The 22,985-nt window shown below is 38.9% G+C and overlaps 3 protein-coding genes across 3 annotated transcripts; 2 read left to right on the top strand and 1 right to left on the bottom strand.

The window, feature by feature from the left end:
* Positions 1-2,542: 2,542 nt before the first annotated feature.
* Positions 2,543-8,542, top strand: LOC146480745 (EF-hand domain-containing protein 1-like). Its single transcript, XM_085109080.1, has 9 exons — positions 2,543-2,731; positions 2,924-3,282; positions 4,175-4,325; positions 4,763-4,975; positions 5,073-5,202; positions 5,826-6,046; positions 6,298-6,438; positions 7,055-7,494; positions 8,139-8,542. Exons 1-9 carry the CDS (start codon positions 2,684-2,686, stop codon positions 8,143-8,145), a joined length of 1,710 nt encoding a protein of 569 aa, XP_084965206.1. The 5' UTR covers positions 2,543-2,683; the 3' UTR covers positions 8,146-8,542.
* Positions 8,208-12,262, bottom strand: LOC146480744 (large ribosomal subunit protein mL53-like). The gene is made up of 4 exons (XM_085109084.1): positions 12,134-12,262; positions 10,712-10,824; positions 9,684-9,800; positions 8,208-9,119 (listed from the first exon to the last, which is right to left on the bottom strand). The coding sequence occupies exons 1-3, from the start codon at positions 12,220-12,222 to the stop codon at positions 9,706-9,708; spliced, it is 297 nt and encodes a 98-aa protein (XP_084965210.1). The 5' UTR covers positions 12,223-12,262; the 3' UTR covers positions 8,208-9,119; positions 9,684-9,705.
* A 25-nt stretch (positions 12,263-12,287) lies between these two features.
* On the top strand, positions 12,288-22,790 carry LOC146480743 (dual specificity protein kinase CLK2-like). The gene is made up of 13 exons (XM_085109083.1): positions 12,288-12,620; positions 13,736-13,838; positions 14,226-14,286; positions 14,546-14,599; positions 14,939-15,004; positions 15,842-15,932; positions 17,073-17,148; positions 18,327-18,421; positions 18,929-19,058; positions 19,727-19,809; positions 20,766-20,845; positions 20,933-21,023; positions 21,866-22,790. The coding sequence occupies exons 1-13, from the start codon at positions 12,354-12,356 to the stop codon at positions 22,043-22,045; spliced, it is 1,377 nt and encodes a 458-aa protein (XP_084965209.1). The 5' UTR covers positions 12,288-12,353; the 3' UTR covers positions 22,046-22,790.
* Positions 22,791-22,985: the final 195 nt, after the last annotated feature.

Genomic DNA, 22,985 nt, shown 5'->3' with positions numbered 1-22,985 from the left:
GGGCACATATCACGAGAGAGGGGACCCACTCATCCCTTCCTGTGTGACGTCAAATTATCATTTAATTTATTCATTAAGCCTACATTTAATTCTGCCCTCTCCCAGAAAGGATCTATTGTTCGGATTGTCTTCAAAAAATACGGCCCAATCAAAATCCATTATCGGCGCGTATACCACGAGGGAGGGGACCCACTCATCCCTACCTGTGTGACGTCAAAACAAATCATCATTTCGGAAGGTCGTTTTCGTTCAATGGCGGCCATATGTATGAATTTAAGACTCTGATCTGCCGTTTTCAGAAAGAAAACAAATCTTTTTCAAGCGGTACATCGAACTAATAACTTCTAAGTAGAACTCGACAGTTTAAACGGTGGAAATTGGGAGAGTTTACAGTGAAGAAATTACGTTTTCACAAACAGATCGAATAATTCAAGGTTAAGGAAGCCAGACCAGTTCCAGCAGGGTCATCATGTTATCGCAGAGTGTGCAAGTCTTTTAGCATGTTCGAAGTCGTTCGCGTCCCTGGTATTTCACGTAGCTGGCTTTTAACGTCCTCTGAGATACTAGGGACGCGAACGACTTCGTACATGCTAAACAACTTCGCAGAAAGAAACACCCGGCCCTGCCAGCAGGGTAAAGAAAGGGTAGCCAGCACCTACTGTTTTAAATGTGGCATGAGATCACAGTCCGCTCCAAAGAAGAGATATAGAGGATATTACGCGGCGGCACGAAGATGTGAATTTTATTTTCGAGTGGTAGCACGGGTTCTTAAAATGTTGTTTTTACTTCGAGAGAATAAAATTCATATCTTGAAGCCACCGTGTATTTTTCTTTTTATTATATAGACAAATCTATCTTTGACTTTTTTTACCGACTATTTGTACAAACAACCATGATAAAGCGGGAAATGACGTCATCAATATCCTCACCAGTTACGCCATTCGGGTCCCGGTTGTAGTTTCGTTTGAATTGCGTATTTTCCAGTAAAACACTCCTATCTATACAGTCAACGAAAAGTACTCTGTCTTCATGAGAATGTGAACTTTTGACTTAGTGGTGAATATATATCGAAAATCTCCTTTTAAAATCAGATGTAAACCAATACACCAGCCACATTATCCCAGCAGGATCCATATGAAGACACCGTTAAATTCCTAAAATAAGTCAAAATAAGCCCCGGGGCTTGTATTTTTCAAAGACCATTTTTGAGGGCCTCTTCATATGAGCCCGGTTGACCGGGCTGGCTCGGTTTCCGAGATCGCGCCTCGCCATCCTTTTCTTTACAAAAATTTCGATGTGTTCATATGAGAAGGTTGGCTGGCCCGGTTACCAAGATCTCGGTTTTTGCGACCGAGATCTTGGTAACCGAGCTGGAAATTTTTCCCATATAAACACTCTGCGCCCGGATACCGGGACCGACCGAGACGAACCATTTCCAACTGCAGATGAATTGTAAGGTCGCTGACAAGTTGAAACGCGGTTCCACGGGTTTTTTGGGGGCCTTTTGCACATTTTTCATCTCGGTAACCGGGATTCAATTTCCCATATGAACAGAAGACAAAATTCGTCCCGCCTACCGGGCCAGCCCGGTTACCAGGCTCATATGAATAGGCACAGACGGGCCTATATACGGAGGGAAATTTGTGTTACAAAATCGGCTGGCATTATAATTGGAGGGAAATTTGCGTCTAAAAATCGGTTGGGCTAGCTTATTGTTATACGCTTTTACCAAGGTATAACCAAGTAACAGAAGATAATAGAACTTTTCAGCTACTTTTCAACTGTTTATTTCTTCAAAGTGTCAACTTTACACTCTCAAACACTTTCAATCACAATGAGATCAAGTTGGAAGCCAAAGAAAGATTAGGTCTATTAAGTCCAGTTTGGATGCCGGGTGGTGAAATAGAGCTTCCTTGCAAGTACTTTGACTTTGGACCGAAGACATCCGAGACTAATCTCGTACCCAGATCTCCCACGGTCAGGTGAAAGGGAGATCTGAGGTGCTTACCATTTACATCTTTATCTTCCAGATGCTTGCCCCCGACGTCCCCACGCCACACGGCCAGGTACCCCGCCCTGCCCCCTGGTCTTGACACTTGGGTACACCAGGAGTCCTGATAAGCTAGAATAGTTTTATAAATCTGCAAAGCACACAATGGGAATCAATGAGGCCACATGAAGCATCACGCGTAAATGCCAGTATAGGCATCTTGTTTTACTATGTATTAGAAAAGTTTCAGGAACCACCTCATTAGGTGCCTGAAATCACGCAATCAAATAAAAATCCAGGACACACGACCGGCCTCCACTTAATACTACACTTAAAAAAAATAGAAACTTTTCAAATAAATCGTAAAATGAAATAACTTAGTAAACTCATCAGATTCGCAAAAACTTATCCAATTTGAGCTCTCAATGTGAAAAGTTTGTCTGACTCCCTCATTTTCCTCTACGTTTGACCGCGGTCGACTGGTGATGAGTCTCTCCCACTTTTTTGTGCTATCCCACAATTCATCAGGGTACTGAACTTGTTCCCAAACAGAAACCATGGCAACAAACGCTACCAAATAGCAACGACAGCGGCCATGTTTGTTAGTGAGGTCTTTTGAGCCGCAGAGAAAAGAACTCGACGAGAAAATCAGTGTGAAATATACGCTTTTTTTAAAGGTAGAAAGACCTAAAGATGACTTCTCTTCCATTTCTTCCCGGCAATACGTTCACGGATCCGACGGTAGGTATCGTTTAGTGTTGTGTGCTATTTCATGCACGTTTTACTATTGCGAAAATCAAATTTTCAAGTAACCCGATGTCCGTTTGGTTGATAAGTCTCACACAAATTAAACAAAAAGAAAAAAATACTTACAGTGTAGTTTAAACGAAAGCAAAATATCAAAGCTCAACCTTTTATTTCTTCTTATTTTAGAAAACCAAATTTCATCGACCTCAAACACTGGGATGGATGAATGGCTACTCCGTACCAATAGCTCCTCAAATAGGTATCGGTGGAGACCCAATACCAGTGAATAAACTAACACAGGAGGAGTTGGACGAACTTGCAAATCTCAAGCCTTCGTTGACGTACGGACAAAAAGTTCAGGCGCCTCCAGAAGATTTTGTCCCTGCTCATGTTGGATTTGATAAGAAGGTTTTGCTTTTCTTCGGGTATTTCAAGCAAACTGTGCATGAATCTGCAGCTGAATATTACAGAGTTCGTCCAGTAAAAGTTTATTACTATTTGGAGGATGATTCCATCGCAGTAGTAGAACCGGTAGTGAACAACAGGTAAGGTTAAGCCTTGCACCTAACATGAAATTGTTTTGATACATGTACCATGTTTTAAGGCCATGGGACTGTAATATATATCTCTACCTCCCGATATTTGTATTTTGACAACACATGCATGAAGGTAAGTACCTTGGGAGATAAGATATTTGCGTTCGACGTTAGGAGAATGCAGTCCTAAATAATTTGGCGTATAGCGAAAAATTTTGAGTTTGCATTTGGACGCACATTCGCCTCGCTTTCAGTCCTAGCCTCGTCTCAGGTTCGACACCGCATTTGACGTGACATGCTTTCACTCACGTGGTGAAGCCTTCAACTGCTGTGGATCGAGCGACTGGATTGTGAAAAGCCCTCTGTTAAGAAGACAGTAGCAGAACTGGCATGACGTGCGAATAGAGTGTGCGTGCTTAGAGACATTTTGAATTTATAGTTTCGTGAAAGTTACGTGAAAGATTTTTGCGTATGTGATGGACCCCCTCCCGCCCACTCCACAGCACAGCATGTCGAACGCATTCTTTTAATCTGCGATTACTCCTAGTTTTGCCAGTGAATCACATATCATGCATCTCAAGTATGCTCCTTATAAAAAGAGCACTTTTTGTGGTGCGTGATCCAGTATCTGTTAATAATTTTATTGCATATGGCAGACATGTACAGTAGTGGGAGGTGCGTGTTGTTTATTGGGAACAGAGGTGACATACATCATTTGTGAGATGTCAGGAAGTGGACATAGGGGAAAATTTTGCAGTAATGATAGTAGCACTGTAAAATACTTTTCAAAAGCAAAATTTTGACAGATTAATCTATTGATTGATTGATTGATTGATTGATTAATGACAGCTATCATGAACCAAGCACATCTAACATAGAGATTGATTTTCTTATTTTATAGTGGAATTCCTCAAGGAAAACTAATCAAGCGACAGCGTCTACCAAAAAATGATCTTGGTGAATATTGGCACTGGAAGGACCTCAACCTGGGCATCAATGTTACCTTTTATGGGAAAGTGTTTCATCTCTATGACTGTGATGCATGGACAATGGTGAGTTAATAACTCAGAGATAATTGTTAACAACCAAAAAAACTCAACTTATCACACAGTGGCTACCTTGTTGATGATGCTTGGAAGGGGGGCTGGGGTGGGGAATGACAAAAAATGGTGCGAAATAGCTTGTGATAGGTTTTCACACCATCTGCTTCAGTATCAGGGAAGTGAAGGCTAAAAAGAAGTAGTTGATCTATCTACTTGAATCTTTTCAGTTTCTTTAACTGAAACCCATTGAGTCTGTAAAATGTAATGATGCAAGTCTACTGTTGGCTTCGTCACCCCGTTACTTATTGTTTGGGTGTTCAAGATGTGGTGCAATCTGCTCTAAGTAATTTTTTTTCTTATTTCAGAAAATAAAGAATTGCTTCGGTCTGAAGTAAAAATGCTTTTAATTAGCAGACCTTCACTGATGTTCTTATCACTTTCTATAGGAATACATGGCTAGTGAGGGAATAGAGCTCAACCAACCAGAGATACCAGAAAAAGATCCCTACACAGAATCCCGCAAACAGCCCCTCCGCTCCTACAAGACACCTTCCTCATTTGACAAACTGAAACAGTTTCTGGATTTGGACAGGAAAGTGCTCAGATTTTACTGTGTTTGGGATGATAGGGACAGCATGTTTGGAGAAATGAGGCCTTGTGTAAGTACTGTGTTTCCCTTTTGCTGTTCTGTGAAAGCATCTGATTTTGTTGACTTGTAATTGGCTCATGAGCATTACTGAATTTTGTTTGTTGTAGATCATTCATTACTACCTGGTAGATGACACTGTGGAGATAAGGGAAGTACACGCTGCTAATGATGGAAGAGATCCCTTCCCTGTGCTGGTGTGCCGACAAAGACTGCCAAAGAACAGAGCTAATGTTGAATGTAGGTATCCAGCACAATTGCACTATGAATTTTACTTCAGACTCTCAGTCTGCATTCTAAAGGTAGCTGGTGTTTGTGCAGTTCCAGAAAACATCCATAATGTCCCAAGGAAGGTTCCTGGATTTCTGAATGGGAAGGAGGTCTTGAAAGCCAAAGGTTTTAAAAGGAAAGTGTGAGGGTAATTGGAATTTCCAGAGGGGTGTTTGAGATACAAACAAAACAACTTTCTGTGGGATAGATGTTATTTTTCTGAAACTTACAACACACTTCATATCCATCCATGTCCACCCTAAGGAAGGTCATTGGAAATTCCAAGAGGGAGGGGGATCTTATAAAGTCAAAATTTTAGAAGCGAAGTATGAAGCTAAACCGGAATTTCCTGGGGGAGGGGGGGTGCAAAACAAAAAACCTTCTGTGGGGGTAGTATAGATATTTTCTGGAACTGTACAATGTGTAGCTATCATGCCTTATGGTGCATGTGATGCAAGCACAGGGCAAATGAGGTTCAAAAATATAAAAGGTGATGATTTTTTTCATTCATCATCACTGTCTGCATGTTAGGAGAAATAAAAATTAGATGAACATCATGTTGATCATTCTTGAACTGTTTGTTTCTCATTTAGCATCTTTTCCCTCCTGTGTTCTGGAACTCTCTGATCATGAAATCAAGGACTGGTTCACGCCGCGAGACTTCATGGTTGGTCAGACTCTCTTCATCTTGGGAAGAAGGTTTCTCCTTCACGACTGCGATGAATTTACAAAGAACTACTACAGGAGTCACTTTGGAATAAATGACTTTTCTCCAGTAGATGTGCAAGGAGCTCCAAGAGAACCTTTACCAAAGGTATTGTTTGTTAAAAAATGCCCCAGATATAGTTATAACAACCTAGCATAACAAACAATGCTGAAGAATTGTTCATCCAAACAGCTTTGCTTGAATAGGATTCTATCCCAGATTTTAAAAGTGCAACCACCCTTAAGGAGACAGGCATTATTGTTTCGTCTGTAATTGGTTTGACTGAACACCTGGAATTTTAAACAATGCATGGAGGTTCTATTTCTCAATATTGACAGTTCTTTTACGGCTATTTTTAGGATGTTCCACCATACAATGGATTTGGTTCTCTTCAGGACAGCCTTCAGTCTTGCTTGTCTCTTGTACCTCAGCCTCCAAAGAAAGACTTCATCAAAATGTTGGAAAATGATCACAAAGTACTGAGATATGCTGCAACCATGGTAAGTTCAACAGAATACACTGATGCAGATTTTGTTACTTGTGCCCCAAAATTATAAGACTTTGGGGAAAGAAGATGGGAGAGTTATCAGTCATGTCACATTATTTTGTTACAGAGGTGTGGGGTGGCAGTTCAACAAAGTGGACCTTATTGGCAGAAGTTAAGATTAAAATAATGAGGTTATCGTTCTACTTGAAATCTTACCAAGATCCAGAGTACCGTAAACTGCCACTTATAAGCCCTTCGTAAGGGGTTTTAGATGGGCTTATAAACAGAGGGACTTATATCCGGGGGGGAAGGGGGGGGGGGGGTATAACTGGAATAAGAAAAAACTGTTTTAAAACGAGCTATAGCAGTGTGAATCAAAATATGTTTTTCATTTGCTGGTTTTTAACTGAGCTTTAAAACATCAATATTTGGAACAAATTTAAAACTAATAACATGAACGAAACTAGAGGAGGGCTTATAATTGGATGTATTTTTTGGTTTACAGGTAGATGGGCCTATAACTGGGGGGGGGGAGGGGCTTATAAATGGCAGTTTACGGTATTATTCATTCTGTCAACTGCCGTGGCAAGTGGAGAGTTGACACAATTGTTGTTTGTTTGTTTTTTTAGGAGAGCTTCCGACCAGAGGATAAAAACAGACGATTCATTATTTATTACCGCCTGGCCGATGACATGTTGACAATCTATGAGCCTCCAACAAGAAATGCAGGAATCATTGGTGGTAAATTCCTTGAGCGCACACGTGCAACAAAACCAGGATCATCTGTAGATAACCCTGAATTCTACACCCCAGCTGATTTTCAGATTGGAGCTGTCATACAGATATTCAAACATCGCTTCAGAATAACTGATGCTGACGAGTATGTGTTGAAATACTTGGAATCACATGCTCAGACATACCCAATAGCCACCATTAACTCCATCAGAGAGAAGCATGGCAGACCACCCACAACTACAGAAGAGCTGTTAGCAAGTGTGCCGCAGGGAGATACTGATCCCAACTTGTGGAAGAGTCAGCCCAATGGAATCAAGACAGAATACCAGAGAAGGTAATATTATTATATTCAGAAATGTTGGCAATCAGTTGATCGCAATGTCCTTTGAAATGGCTTCATAGCAGCCATTTCATTCTGCAAAAGATACCCAAAGGGAAGATTTAAATTGTGGTCTTTGAAGAGAATTTCTGTTCAATTTCTGTTTCTCCATCATCAAATAAATGGGCCACCATAGAAGTGATCCACGTAAGCAAGGTGACTGTAAGGGCCAATTGAAATGAAGCATTCAAACTGTTTCAGACAAACCTACCAGACAAATTGTGGTAATGATTTTCATGTACAAAAGAAAATGTTGTTAGATTTTGGGACATGTTAATATATAACTCATCACAATGTTAAATGATGGCGGTTATATTTTTATGATTTTACATAATGCAAGGAATGCCAAACAAAAGTAGCCTGTGATCGCAGATGTATTTCCAGCTGTCACTTCTCTGCACAGAGAAATGACAGCCAGAAATACGTCTGTGTTCGCAGGCTAAAAGCAAAGGTCACATGCAGTAGAAAGAAATCTACCCCAGGGAAAGGGTCAACCTGCAGACCACAATGTACACAAGTGGAACTTAAAATCAGTTTGAAAATTTATGCATTGTGAGACATTTGTTTAGTGTCTAACTGAATCGTTTTATCTGTTGCAGGTTTTAAAGGATGAATACAGTCAACATTTAGATAAGAAAAGTACAAGAGACTGGATATTGACATCAAGATAAATTTTGTAAATTAAGTGTTTATTTGTCTGTTAGGAACTTTCACTTGACTACATGTATTTTAACCAGGTCACTTCAAACAGAAGTAAAATAATATTCCACATTGTTAGATATTGTACATACAAAATTTTAAGAGCAGTGAAAGAAACTTTAGTTGTCTCGTGTATTTTTTTTAAGTACGCGATATATACAATTTGGTTTTATCTCTTTTTTTGTTTGTTTGCGATCTTCATTAACAAAGTTAAAGTCTTTCTTACTTGTATACAAGGACTGTAGCTCACACATGGAAAGACTAAAGCAGGGATGAGATGAAATAAAAGACATGAATCTTTTTAGTATAGTTCTGGATTTTCTTCATTCCCCTTTACCCACAATATAAAATTATTTTGAGCATAATTTTACAAACTTCCCTTTTCCTTGAATTTGCTTGATTTTTGGCATGTGGATTTCACTTTGTTTGGGGGAACATATACTGAGGAAAAGAACAATGTAAAATGCACCATTGGTAAGTTATGCCCCGGGCCCTATGATTTCTCCACCAAGGTTAGTCTGGAAGCAAAAATGCACTGCTCTGTATGTGTGCAGTGTGATAACGTAACAGTTTAGTGCAGTAAGGATGTGCAATGGAATGGAATCCCCTTAATCCACTCTTTGAAGAGAATTCTAACAAGGCTGTAAACCAGAATTGAAAACTGACCATCCAAATTGATTGAAGACATAATATCTGCCATAAAACTGGAAAGGAAACGTGCATGAATTATGTCTGCCCCTCACACAAGACAGGTGTTTAATTCCTTCCTGCATACACTGTTCAGCGGTGAACAAACTGCATTCCCTTCCTCATGGGCTTCTGTCAAGTCACTTGCTTCAACCTTTTCCGATAACTTTCCATTTAATTTAGTGGGTAAGATTCTGCAAAAGAAGTCAAAACATGCCACCTCAAAAAGAACCTCTGTAATATAACGTCAACACCTGAAGGCTGACACTGTCTATTATGATTATTAAAAAAAATTTAAAAGTGACTGTTTTGCACCACTTTTTTTTCTTGTATTTTTAATCTTTCACATGCATATTCACAGTGGTGGGAAACCTTTGTGGATTATAATATATAAATAAAGAACAAGGAACTTTTTTAGTTGTCTGGCAAATGGCAAGCAAAACAGTTTACTTTGAATTCATCTTTCTCGCGCATGTGCTTCCCAGGGTATTTAAAAAAATCTGTAAACAGAGCCATAATAATAAAGTCTATTACAAAATAATTAATAGCATGTTTGGTCTGCACTGGGAGACTATAGGTTGAATTTTTTTCTTTTTCCAGTTTATGGACCTTGCCTTCAGTCAACTTCATAAACTTATAAAACAATACAGACCTCACACTTGTTCAGTAACATGAAACAAAGATTTGTGTAATGCCAAATGTCACAACAACATCACTGCTGGTGAAATTTTTCTGCAACAATTACTTTATGGCCTTACCTTGCAATAGCAATTAGATCGTTTATCCTTCCTTCTCTCTGCATTTATTGTTAAACGTGGCTAGCATATCCATAAGTTTGAGATTGCTGGTCTCCATTGTCAAAGTGTCTTTGTCATCTGTTCAGAAGTAAGGCCACACAACAGATTTTACATTAATCCTCTCTTCTCCTGATCAAAACTTACTTTGTATAATGTGCTCGCAGCTTCTGACTACGTGGATTAAAATTCTTAAGAATAGTGCCTCCTAATACAGAAGTATTTTTTGTGTAGTTTGGGACTACATGGGAGAAGCAGATCTTAGCAAGGGCTACTGGAATCCAAAAAGAAAATTAGGGGTGGCGGTTCATTTTTTTAGAAATAATAAATAAATATGAACAACAATTCTAAAAAGCTTTAAAATGCAAAGCAATATATGGCATTTTTGTTTTCAAATTTAATCTATATTACCTCTGAAAAATGCCTGGTTACTCCCGCCCAGGGTTTCTTTTTGGATACCGGTAACCCTCGCTAATATGAGTCTTTTCTGCATAGCTATAAACCATGTAAAGATATCCCTGAATAAGGAACCCGAGTTTCTTGGACGATTCCGAGATGAACAGACATACAGTCAACTCCCGATAACTCAAACCATCGCTAACTCGAACCTCAAGCTAACTCGAACCAATTTTCCTTTCCTTTCAGGTCATTTTTTCTGAATTATTTTTTGGGCGCTCTTTCCATTTGACTAAAAATTCCAGTTTAAATGAATGCAACAGCATTTTGCCAATAAATAAATCCTCAGGCTTCACTAGTTTCCTCTCCTGCCTCCCCCGCTTCTTCAAAAAAAATTGGTAGACTCCCTGACGCCTTATTAACCAGCACATAGCTGTAACAACATAAGAGGAAAGATGTCTGTGTTTGTGTGATGCCACATCTTTTGCATGAAAATAAATCACACTGTCTCACTGCATGGGTTGCCAATTTGCGCCCTGTTGAAGGTGAAATGGTAAACCAAAACTTGGTTATCACAGTGCAATTCAGCTACTTACTGAAAACAACTTCTATAACTGGTTCTGATCCATCATTCCTAACATCAGAGGTAACTTGGCATTTGTTGTTGGAGTCTCTCATGTTTTTACATAAAACTCTCCTCAGAAACTCCCTGATAAATGACACAAAAGAAACAAATTGAGTGTAGCCAATGGACCATAGCAACTGAGTAACTTTCAACTGACTATCAACAACTTTTGAAGTAATATATCAAACATGAGGAAGAGTGTTTCATCAGATATCCAAACACTGAGAGGTAGGTTTAAAAAACGAGGCGCAGCCAAGTTGGCAAAAATTAGGAACACATATATTGATCAAGCTCAAAGTGAATGATAGTTGATGATAGTCAATGATAGTGCATGATAGCTGGGTGGTCAAATGAGTTGTGAGTTTCAACTATCATAGACTAGCTATTATCAACTATCACAGATAATTTAGTGTAAATCTACTATTGTTCTATCACGAATGCCGTTCTCTAATTGGCTACGCTACTTGCTATCTATTCTGTGATAGATAGTGAGTAGCGGTTTTCAACAAAATGGTGGCCGCTTCCTCACGTTTTCGAATGTCTGCGATGATGATATAGAAAATTTACTTGTTTAGTTTTGAAAGACTAGTAGATTTATACTAAAACAATTTGCAGGGCTGTCAACTCTCCCGGATAATCCGGGAGTCTCCAGATTTTGAACCGTATCTCCCGGTCTCCAGATTTATGTCTGTAATCTCCGGATTTTCAGGCGTATCTTCTGGTCTCCAGATTTCTCCAGATTTATGTCTGTAATCTCCCGGATAATTGACAAAGTTTGGCATTTGTCGTAGGCTCAACTCTCTTACAAGGAAATCTGAAATGTTTAGCATTGTTTTTTTTAGTGGTTAATGTACATTGCCTTCTTCCTCCCCCCTCCCTTCCCCCACTGAATTTGGCCTTGATGCGACGCCTCTGTGCGGGGATTTGCCGGAGAAGTTATGTTCTCCATATTTGAAGACGTGTGAGGTTGACAGCCCTGCAATAAATAAGATTATTTGCTCTTGATTTCTATGCATGATAGCTGATTTGGGCTGCGCCCTCATCAGCTATCACGCGATAGAAATCTCGAGCTCATAATCTAATTGTCAATTAGTATATCTATCATGTGCCATTTGACCAGGGCTTTAACAGGATTAACCTATGCTTTTCTTCTTGCTCTACTATTTTAAATAGCTAAAATTGCAAGATTAGGAACAAGTGTCACGACGAAAAATTGGAGACAGAACTATGGTTCAAGAATATACGATAATGAGTCTGTCTGCCCAATTGGAGCTAACTTGGAGTGAAAGTTTGGTGGAGGAGGACTGGGCCTGCAAACCAAACCAGCCAAAAAGCTATATTTTCCTTCGAATATAATTGAAGACAGGTAAATTGTATTTTGAACTTTCCTTACCTCGCCGTTGCTGTTTTAGGATCGAAAGGACAGAACGAAACGGTCACTTTTGCGACTTGTTTCAGAGAAGCACCTCTGATAGCCGCCATTTTGAATTGAGTGATGTCACGTGGGCTCTATTGATGACATCATATATTTAAACCTGTTTGTCCGGTTTTGTGTGAGTCACTTTGGGCGCCATCTCTTGGGAGGTTTGTAAAACCGCGTTCCCTCGTAAAAAATGCCGAGAAACGCTCGAAGAAAGCGTTCTCTCAGCTCCGAAGAGGACAGTTCTATAACTTACTACTCCAAGCATCGATGTCTGGACAGGGAATACAGTCCTATCTCGGACAGTCGCCATTTTAAACGTTATAGTTCGAGAAGTCGCAGCCGAGAGCGACGGAGGCATAATCGTCATTGTTCAAGAAACAGAAGTCACAGTACACGACGTGGTGATCAAAAATCGAGACGACGCAAGCATCGTAATGATCATTCTAACGTTTCTACGGTAAGAAGGGAAATTCTTCCTCTCTCCCAATTCATAACTCTAAATTAAGCTGTTTTATATAACGTTCAAAGTTTGTGAGCTTTTGTGCGCGTACGGTTGCAAAATCTTTGGTCAACTCTTGAGTGTCATATTTCGGAATTTTGATTGTTCACACGATAAATACAATCAGTGGTATAAAATTGAAGTTAGTAATCATCTTAAATTATTTGGTCTCTTCTTATAACATTCTGTTAGGAGACCCATGGAATGTTAATTTCGTTGACCGAAGTTGTCGATTTCACTCGAAATCGACGAGGTCACGACTGTAGCACGTGCCGAGAGAAACAATTGTCACGATAAGTGATATGAGTTAAGATTTGAATGAAAAATAGCGCACAGAGAAAGTCTGTAACGCATTTATTATGAGCACAACAGAAGATGAGCTTAATGGTAATTTTTTGGTTGGATTTTCATTGGCCTCAAATCAACTTGGAAGCTGCAGTGTAATATGGTTCTGTACAGCTGTATATGGAAATGAAATCAAAACACAGTGTTGAAGTTTGGTGTGAAGGCTTTGCTTTTATGTTTCTTCTATTTGAAGTTTTAATGTGGTATTTCATACACATACATTGAAATGAAGCCAAACCTATTGCAAAGTCGTTTCTTAGGGGGTTAGAGTGGTTTTCTTACTGACTTTCCAATAAAACGTAAACATATTATAAATGCAATGAACTTGTGAAGGGAAGTCATGCTGCCTAGCAGCTGGAAAATGTGCGCAAACATTGAGACTGGTTCGGTCCTTCCCCTGTTTGGTTCAAAAAACTTTCTTTAGTCTGATTGGTTACATCTGGAGAGCTTCACTGATAGCACAAGTTTTCTTAAAAAATTAAACATGAACCAAAGAGTGCAGTGGGTTAGAAACCACTCTAACAATGTTTTATGAATAAAACTCATGTGCTTCCTGTGTGTGTATATTTTGCTATTTTCTATATGTTTGAAAATTGGGCGGATCTGCGGACATGATCATGCTGATGCAAATTATGATGGGATGAATTGCACCCGTGCCACCTGTGAAATATGTCTATGAATGAATGAATCGCACATGTCAAATGGACGCACCGCCCGACCGGTAACAGAAGCCGACAAGCGTGGACGATACGAGTAGAGGCTTGTCAAGCGTCAAGGATGACGAGGACGGTCACCTGATTTATCGTCATGGCGACATGCTGAATTCCAGATGTACTAATTTTTCTTGTTTCATACAGTACCTGGTAGATACATGTTACTAAATAGGTCATAATGCCTGGAACTTTTTCTGTTTATTCAAAATTGAGTAAAAATTTTTCATATCACTGGTCTTCAGTGTTGTGTTTAAATCATTTTCCTTCTATAATTTTTCTTTGTTGTACTTTATGTGAATGCATCTCGTGCCCTGAAGAGTATATTTAAAACCTTAAAGCTTGAACTGGGCATAAGTAGATTGGTATACATGTGGACTTCCAAATCTATAACTCTTAAATTATGTGAACTCCATATACATACAATAACATTGTATTGCTTTGGAACCTTGACAAAGTGTTTCTATTGACAAGAGCTTGACTTTGTTTTATTTGATTTGTTTTTCAGATGAGATTGTTAGTTTGCTAGGGGAAGGGACATTTGGAAAAGTCCTTGATTGTTTAGACAGGTAAGGTAACATGTTTGTTTCTCCTTGGATTAACCCAGAAATGAGAATAAAAAGGAGGATTAGCATTGTAACAAATAAGTAAGTAAGTAATTAAGCTCATCAACAATAGATGAAATATCGAAAAGATCTTAGCCCATGTTTTGTACTATTTACTTTAGGCAAAGCAAGCAACTTTGTCCCACTAAGATTATAATGCGTAACAACATTGTTACAATGTTGTTTTGATGTACTGTCACTGATATGTTGCTTTCTGTTTCAGGAAAACCAATACGTCTGTTGCAGTAAAAGTAATCAAGAATGTTGAAAAATACAGGTTTGTGTAGACTGTATGACACAGTCCTTTTTGAAAAGTATGTGTAGATGTATAATAACTCGTGGCTTATATTTGCAACATGATGACAACGGTCGGTGTTTCCTTATGTTTTTGCCCATGGCATTGTGTTCCTCTTTAATATGTTTTTATGTTGCCTACCAGACAAGCAGCATATAACATCAATATAAAATGTTTTTCTCTCTCTCTGTCTCTCTCTTTTTTTCTTTTTTTTTTTTTGACATTTACATGGCCTTGCTGATATGTTTTTATGTACAGTTGTATCTTGTGTGAACCTGGCCTAAGGTGGTTTCAAAAATAAAATAACCATTTGACTTTCAGGGAAGCTGCCAAGTTAGAGATAAAAGTTCTTGAGAAGATCCAACAGAGGGATAGGAATGGCAGAAGGTAAATGCCTTTTTTCCAATGCCATGCTCTCCTGTACATTTGTTGTTGTAGTGATAGTTCTTCTCAGTCATGAATACAAGAGAGTGCCACAAGTTAAGCCAACCCAAATCTTAGTGACATTACATCATCAATAATGATGATTAAACAGTTGTTATTATCATGATCATCATCATCATCATCATCTAGCACTGTGGGCAGTTGGCTACCTACATATAATTTAATACTTTTTTATTTAAACAATATTTTATTTTGTCATTAGCTCTAGGGGCAAAAAAGCGTTCATAGACAGAGCTAACGCTGTTTACATTAATTTTAAAAACATCACGGTCAAAGAAGAAACAAACAAATCAGAACAAAAAACAGCTAAACAGTTTTAAAAAAACCAATATATCTAAATTGCAGTTAAGAAAACTGATTGGGAGCTGAAAAGCCAGTCAATTTTTTTGTTCTTTAGGGTTGAATAAGGGGGAAAATGTTGTTTTTGATGGAAAGTTAATACTTACGTAATGTTTAAAACACGAGCAGCAGTGTTTTATCAGGATTTAAAACCACAAGGCGCAGCCGAGTGGTTTTAGACCCAATAAAACACGTGCTGCGAGTTTTTTGAACAGCTTCAAAAACATTCCTGGAAAAGCGTGTGTCAAGAGAGTTCATAACAATAATTCTTTTGTGAACGTTGGAAATTAACATACGAGGAAAACATTGGACACCGTATACTAACAAGGAGAAGGTTTTATCAGGTTTTAAAACCACTGTATGTGGTGTTTTATCGACGGTTTGATAGGTCAATGGACTTTATGAATTATTAATGAGTTTTTGAAATATATTTGTTTTCAGCCTGTGTATTGTGTTGCTTGATTGGTTCAATCATCATGGACACATGTGCCTTGTGTTTGAAAAGATGGGCTTGAGTGTGTTTGATTTCATGGTAAGTTATATCACCTGAATGTTTTTTTCAACGGTGTCTCTAAGGATGTTTTTCCTTTACGTCAAAATTGGATATCACTTACTTTTGATTTCTGGAAATGAGTCACTTGTTATTTTCATTCGATTTTGATTCCTGGTGAATACCTACCGGTAGTTTTAATCTTTTCCCAGAATGAAAACATGTTAAGTTCCATATTTCTTAATCATGGTGTTAGCATTATTTCATCAATTTTTAATTTAACTTTTGCCTGAGTGACTGACTGTTCAAACTAGGGAAGCTTTATTTGTCTAAAATTGGTAAAAAGGGGGCTGAGAACTTATCTAAAAAAAATTTAAAAGTTTCCCAAATTTTCGAACCCTATCTCTGGTTCTTCTTCAGGGGACAATGAATTTGAAATGCAAAATCACTGCTTTATATTAATTTTCTGCTCTCAAGAGATCGTAAAGGGGAAGTATCACGAAAATTTGCTGTCATTTCAAAACTAAAAAATGTTTGTCTGTCAGCAGAAACAACAAAATAATTGTCAAGTTTGTTATAAATTATCAACCCATTGCAATAAAACTGTCGATTAGTGCCTCTGGCCAGACACAGAGCAGGCCGGTATGGATTGAAACTTGAAAAATGTTAGGCTAATGTTTTTCAAGTTCTCGCATTTTTGTTTTCAAAATGCGCTAAAACAGATCGCAAGTTGTTCCTTTCAAGAATTGAGTTGATTTCTTTCCTCTCGTAGTTCAAGAAATATTTGGCAGCTGATTGAAGGTCTTATTTTATCATTTTTAACAAAAGATATCAAAAACCCCATGATACTTCCCCTCTAACAGCGGCACAAATACCCTTGCGAATTCCATTCTTTCGTTGGCAGAGTTATTGTCAATGTTTAAGTGTAAAGACTCGAGAAAAAATTCTGTGCTTGTAATTAGTAATTAATTGTCATTAATTATTATTGCAATTAGTTAATTAATTAATTACATGTAATTGTAATTTGGGAACCTTTTTAAGTTTTTTAGATCAGTTTTAAGCCCCCTTTTTACCAATTTTAATCACGAACACTGATCGCCAAAAGAGCAACATCTTTATTTGTCTGTTGTGTGGAACATTTTTGTAATATTTTCCTTTTTTTTTTTAAATTTTACCTTGCAGAAAGACAACAATTATGAACCGTACCCTATAGAACAAGTGAGACACATTTCACATCAACTTGTTGTGGCAGTCAAATGTAAGAGCCAAGCCTTGTGTCAAGTAATGTCTGCAGTGCTTTCCACTTGAGTAAAAACAAGATGCCCCTCTAATGGCATTACACGGAATGCTTAATGTAGCCCCAATTATTCCCCATTGTATGTTTCGCAGATATTTAAAAACTATCCTCCCTTGGCAATTGAAATAATTGTCTGAATGGTTTTATTCATATATATTGCGTGATACTTATCATTGTGTTACTAGGAATCATACCAGAAGTAACTATGCAATAACGTCATGACCCCGCTGAACTGGTCTGGCCTCCTCTAGCTCTAATCCTTAGCGTTGATCATTCGATCTGTTTTTTAAAGCGGATTTTCTTTGCTGTGAACTCCCCCAATTTCCGCCGTTTCAACTGTCGAGTACTACCTAGAAGTTATCATTTCGATTTACTGCTTGCAAAAGGTTTGTTTTCCCTCTGAAAACGGCAGATCCGGAGTCTTAAATTCAGACATGTGGCCGCCATTGAACGAAAACAACTTTTCCAAATGATGATTTGCTTTGACGTCACACAAGTAGAGATGAGTGGGTCCCCTCCCTCGTGATATACGCGCAGATAATGGAGTTTGATTGGGCCGCTTTTGTTCAAGACAATCAAAACAATAGATCCCTTCTGGGAGATGGAAGAATTTAATCTAGGTTTAATGAATAAATCAAATGATGATTTGACGTCACACAGGAAGTGATGAGTGGGTCCCCTCTCTTGTGATATGTGCCTAGATAATAGATTTTGATTGGGCTGCTTCTGTTGAAGACAATCAGAAAAATAAATCCCCACTAGGGGAGGACATATTTTAATGCATAAATTAATGTGCACATTTGTGTATACGATGAAGAAAAAAAAGATACCCGACCGAAACCTAGACACGTCATGCCCTGCGGTCATCCCGTGTAAATATGCAGCATAAATTCCACTGTAGAGAGAAAAATAAATTAATTCCCTGTTGGAAATTTTGAGCAATTTGGGACAATTTTGGCCAGTGTTGTTTCTGTTGGAGTTGGAAACTCTTGTATAGAGCAGTATTTTGCTTGTCTGTTTTGATTAAACCACTTTTAACTGTTAAATTAAGGTAGCCAAATATTGATTTCCTTCATTTGTGGTAAGACCATGTAATTGCTTGTTGTTGTTTTCAATGTTTCATTGATTTTAATTTTCAGTTCTTCATGAAATGAAATTGAGCCACACAGATCTCAAGCCAGAAAACATGTTGTTTGTGAATTCTGACTGCAATGTTACTTATAATTCAAGAGTGGTAGGTGTACATTTGTTGTTATTATAACCTTTGTTTTTTTTGTTTTCTTCAGCATTTTTCTTTAAGTTTTATTTTCCTGGTTGTTTGTTTGAAATTTTTCACAGTTAATTTCCTCAAAGAGACTTGGGGTGGTTTCTATATCAAGTCTTGGTAACCCTGAGTCATATGTTTTTTCTAGATTAAAAATTTGGGGGTTTCTTAACCTGACTAAAGTATGAGTGGATGTTATGTTGTGTGCCTTGGTTTTGCTTTAATTTTGGAATGATTGTGATTGCTGAAAATGTTTTCCTAGCCTCTTGTTGATCACGCGTGCAAAGCGATGGTAAAATTATGCAAATTAGAAAAGTGAACGAGCAGGGATTGGGGGAGGGAGGAAAAAGCCCACGTTTCTCGCCGCTCGCTAGAAATCGCCTGACCATACTTAGGGGAAGAAAGAGACTGCTCGCAGTCAAGGGTGTTTGTTTCCAACGTCGCTAACAGTGCTCCTTTGTCCTTGTTATTTTCTAGAAAAGAGATGAGCGAGAAGTGAAAAGTTCTGACATGAGGCTTATTGATTTTGGATCAGCAACATTCGATCATGAACATCACAGCACTGTAGTCTCAACACGACATTACCGTGCACCTGAAGTCATCCTTGGTAAGCACTCTTTCCTTGGGATGAAATTCATTCTTAGAGGACTTTTTGCAGCAACTGACATCTTGGCCAGTTGTGGACTCTGTGCAGATGTTGTTGAGTAGATAGCTTTGTTGTGAATAGTTTGACACAGGCTTAGGATTTTATTCACATTCTCAGACATCAGGTGAAAGCTGGCAGAAGCTGCCTTAGGAAGAGCTTCAACTTATTGAACTGGACTGTTTTAATAATAATTTGATAATAAATATATGTTAATAATTGTGTTCTACTCACATTCTGAGAAAGTTGCTTGAAGTATGAGGTCTTGGGAATGAGGCTTTATTGAGTGTCCCAACCAGTGAGAGGTAAAACCAAAACCAATCGTGCCTCGCTCAAACATGTTTTCCCGTGCTTGACGCCTGTTAGATGTATTTGCTTTGAATTCTGATTGGTTCATTGTGCTGTTTGCATCTGTTGTGATTGGCCAGAGTAATTACTTTGGTTATGATTTTACGACCATCGATTGAAAACTGCTCTACATGTACGTGTATATTAATAATAGTGTTCAGCTCACATTCTAAGCAGTTGCTGGAAGTACGAGGTCTTGGGAATGAGGTTTTATTGAGTGTTTTTCTTAGGGGAGACCCTTTGTTACAAGTAGAGAAATAATAACAATAATGATTTATTTGCAGAACTTGGTTGGTCGCAGCCTTGTGACTTGTGGAGTATTGGATGTATCATGTTCGAGTTGTACACAGGCTTTACACTGTTTCAGGTAACGAAGTCCATTCAAAATATGGTCAACCCTTGGATAGACTGTTCACAGTCCCCCTATTTTTCCGTGGGATTTTCGAGACCGGTACGCTTTGATGGAACCGCCGCCATCGCCGCCATCTTGGTTTGTAAAAGCGAGCGCGATCTGGGGAGAGTGTCTAAACTACCGTGGGGAGCGCGAGTGGGTGTTAGTATACCGCATCCCAACTCCACTTCCCTCCCCTCAGTAGTTTAGACACTCCCCAGATCGTGTTCGCTTTTACAAACCAAGATGGCGGCAGCTCCATCAAAACGTTCCGGTCTCGAGAATCCCACGGAAAAATAGGGGGACTGTGAACAGTCTAACCCTTGGAACTTCCTCGTAACTTACGTCATGATCTGTCTCTCACTAGTTTTAAACTGAGAGTCAAGAAACATCTAAATTACCTTAGTTAACTTCTCACCTTCATGAACTCTTTGAATGACTTTTGCTTTCATTTCTATATTTGATTATTTATTCTTATTATTTTATACAGATCTCCATTTAAACCAGCTACGCTGAATTGGAATTTCTGTTTAAATAATGTTTATAAATAAATAAATAAATGTAGGTAGTGAAATGATGTGCACTGATAAACAAAGGATGGATTTGGGTTACAATATCCACAGATGTGAAATTAGAGTAGCACCCAGGTTACAAGACCATTTAACATCAAATTTATCCTTACAATATCACAGCTTGATCAAGGGAGGAAAGGAAAATGTTCACCAACGGTGAAATGTTTTCAGTTTGAAACAAATTCTCCGTAACCATTACCCTAACAATATGAGGAAACCCATGAGACTATACAATTGCCTGCATTTTGCACAATCTGTTTCCGTACTAATAGGAGGAATTGGTAAATTTTGTTGCTTGGTCATTTAATTAATGGCACAAGCTTTGTGCTTAGCTCAACAACGCGTTTTATTTATCCTCAGACTCACGAAAACAGAGAACATCTTGCAATGATGCAAAGAATTCTGGGGCCGATACCATCGCAGATGATCAAGAAATCCAGGTAACGTACCTGGCGTCTTCAGCTTTTTGTAGATTTTCTTTTCCTTACTGATTTGATCTCTTTTATTTTTTTTCTAATTTCCTTTAGGAAGACGAAGTACTTTTACAAGGGTAAACTCGACTGGGATGAAAGAAGTTCTGCTGGGCGATACGTGAAGGAGAATTGCAAGGCTCTCAAGGTAACGACTGCAATTTTTCCGCGCTTGTAATGTTACTTGTTTCATCGTTTTCCCGCCCTTGTTACTTATTGCATCGTTTCCCGCGTTTGTTTCTTACTGGTGGCGGATTTTCCCGTGTTTTTAAACTCATCGTTAGTGGATGAGCTTGGGGGTTGGTGCCTGAAAGACCGGTGGTGCCACAGGTGAAGTGAGCTAAGCGAGGTGCGAAACCATGGCAACCCTGTGAGCGGAAACCACCCGGCACCGTCACACTGAAAGATCAGTGGAGATAAAACAGAAAGTATACAAATAAAAATACTTACCACACCCACCACAAACCATACTTACCAAAGGGTGGGAGGGACTGGGAGCAACAAACTTAAACAGCACAAGCTCCGGCAAGTGAACAGATGCGAAATGAATTGGCACAAACATGGGAGCTGTAAGAACCCAGGGGCCCCTGCAAAGTAGGGTGGCCGCCCCGCATGTCCCAGCCATGCGGGCACCGCTGACCAGCGCTTGCCTCGATTTTAACTTTGCCTAAATTACATTTAGCCACAGTTCATGCCTGTATTGGCTCGTCATTTTCACACACTTGACATTCAGCCGACTCTTGTCACCGTTTTTGCGTTTACTCTGAGCTTGGTACCAATTACTTGTTCTTCTTTCTCATAGAGATTGGTTTATTCGTTAGTCACGTTATTTAAGTCCGCCATATTTGATTCTCGAACTGACAATACCAACGAATGTTTTGTGTTTACACAGCAACACAACAACAACCACCTTTATTTTCCTCATGCTTTATTAGAAAGAATGTTATGATTACATTCTTGTATAGTAAAATTTTGTTTAATTTTTTACAGAAATACAAGCGTGGAAATGGAGAAACACACGAACTCTTCTTCAACCTTGTGGAGCACCTTTTGGAATATGAACCCGAGAAGCGACTGACTGCGAGAGAAGCCATCAACCATCCCTTCTTCTTTGGCATGAACATGTCTTACTCGACTGGCAACAGACATTCACACAGCAAGAGTAGATGACTAGACACCGCCTACAACAAGAAAAAAGCCTGCTTTGCCCCAACGCTCTTTTATTACGCTCTGCTTTTTTTCTTTCTCCTTTTCTCGTTTGCCTCCTCTATGTAGTTCAGAGTAAGGTTCTTTTCCCGTTTTTTCAGCGTCAATGATATCTAACAACACAAGTGAGGCATCCTTAGCATGGTGCACAGTCGGGGGAATTCAAATTCCGTCTCCGCAGAAGCTCGTGAGGGTCTCCAGCATTGTCATCCAATCAAAATCACTCTGGAGCGCACGTGATCGCGCACGAACCGCACCGCGCTCCAGCAGGCCTTCATGTTGCTTAGTAACCCTGTAGACGAAAACCGAATACTCGGGAATTCTCGGAGACGAAAAAGCAGATGTCGTGTTTCTTTTGTGTACTACGGAATAACTGTGAAGCTTTTTTGTTCCTGTCATCTCAAAGTTTTTAAGGTCCCAGCCATAGAACTGACAAAAATAGTACTAGTGGAGGTTATTTTTTTCGTTAGCTGTTTAGCAATAAGTGGCCTAAACAAAAATAGCTTTACATGCAACTGATATTTTATCCAAGATGTTAGCTAAGTTAATGGTATCGATCGTACGTTGTAAAGTACAGAAGCGTCAACGCATTTTACACAAGAGTATTTTATGGAACATGTATTGTACAGAATTATCATATTAAGTGCTTGCAACTGTACATATAATGATGGGAAATCAGAAATCAATAAATTATCGCAAGTGTATGTTATTTCCGTGGACTTGTTTCTGTATGAAATTTCCGTGGCGTTAGCCACGACGCAAACGAGCGGCAAGTGAAATTTGAAGGGGACTTCCCCGTCTTTCGTCTTTACCACCTACTTCAGTTTTGATGGGAGCGCGCGAATGTCTCGGAGAATGTGCAAGTGTTAGGCCAAACTAGAGCGGTTATTCTGGCCTGCGTAGC

The sequence above is a fragment of the Pavona decussata genome, unplaced genomic scaffold (genome assembly GCF_977016875.1).
Source record: "Pavona decussata unplaced genomic scaffold, jaPavDecu1.1 SCAFFOLD_52, whole genome shotgun sequence".
NCBI classification, from domain to species: Eukaryota; Metazoa; Cnidaria; class Anthozoa; order Scleractinia; family Agariciidae; genus Pavona; species Pavona decussata.
The sequence above is the reverse complement of the archived record's forward strand: the minus strand, read 5'-3'. Positions and strand labels throughout refer to the sequence as shown.

Coding starts and splice junctions, on each gene's coding strand:
- LOC146480745 (XM_085109080.1), top strand. CDS start 2,684: ATGACTTCTCTTCCATTTCTTCCCGGCAATACGTTCACGGATCCGACG. Junction 4,976..5,072: donor TTGGAGAAATGAGGCCTTGT/GTAAGTACTGTG, acceptor TGTTTGTTGTAG/ATCATTCATTACTACCTGGT. Junction 6,439..7,054: donor TGAGATATGCTGCAACCATG/GTAAGTTCAACA, acceptor TTGTTTTTTTAG/GAGAGCTTCCGACCAGAGGA.
- LOC146480744 (XM_085109084.1), bottom strand. CDS start 12,222: ATGGCGGCTATCAGAGGTGCTTCTCTGAAACAAGTCGCAAAAGTGACC. Junction 10,825..12,133: donor CCTAAAACAGCAACGGCGAG/GTAAGGAAAGTT, acceptor GTCATTTATCAG/GGAGTTTCTGAGGAGAGTTT. Junction 9,801..10,711: donor AGTTATAGAAGTTGTTTTCA/GTAAGTAGCTGA, acceptor ACTTCTGAACAG/ATGACAAAGACACTTTGACA.
- LOC146480743 (XM_085109083.1), top strand. CDS start 12,354: ATGCCGAGAAACGCTCGAAGAAAGCGTTCTCTCAGCTCCGAAGAGGAC. Junction 19,810..20,765: donor CAGGCTTTACACTGTTTCAG/GTAACGAAGTCC, acceptor ATTTATCCTCAG/ACTCACGAAAACAGAGAACA. Junction 20,846..20,932: donor CAGATGATCAAGAAATCCAG/GTAACGTACCTG, acceptor AATTTCCTTTAG/GAAGACGAAGTACTTTTACA.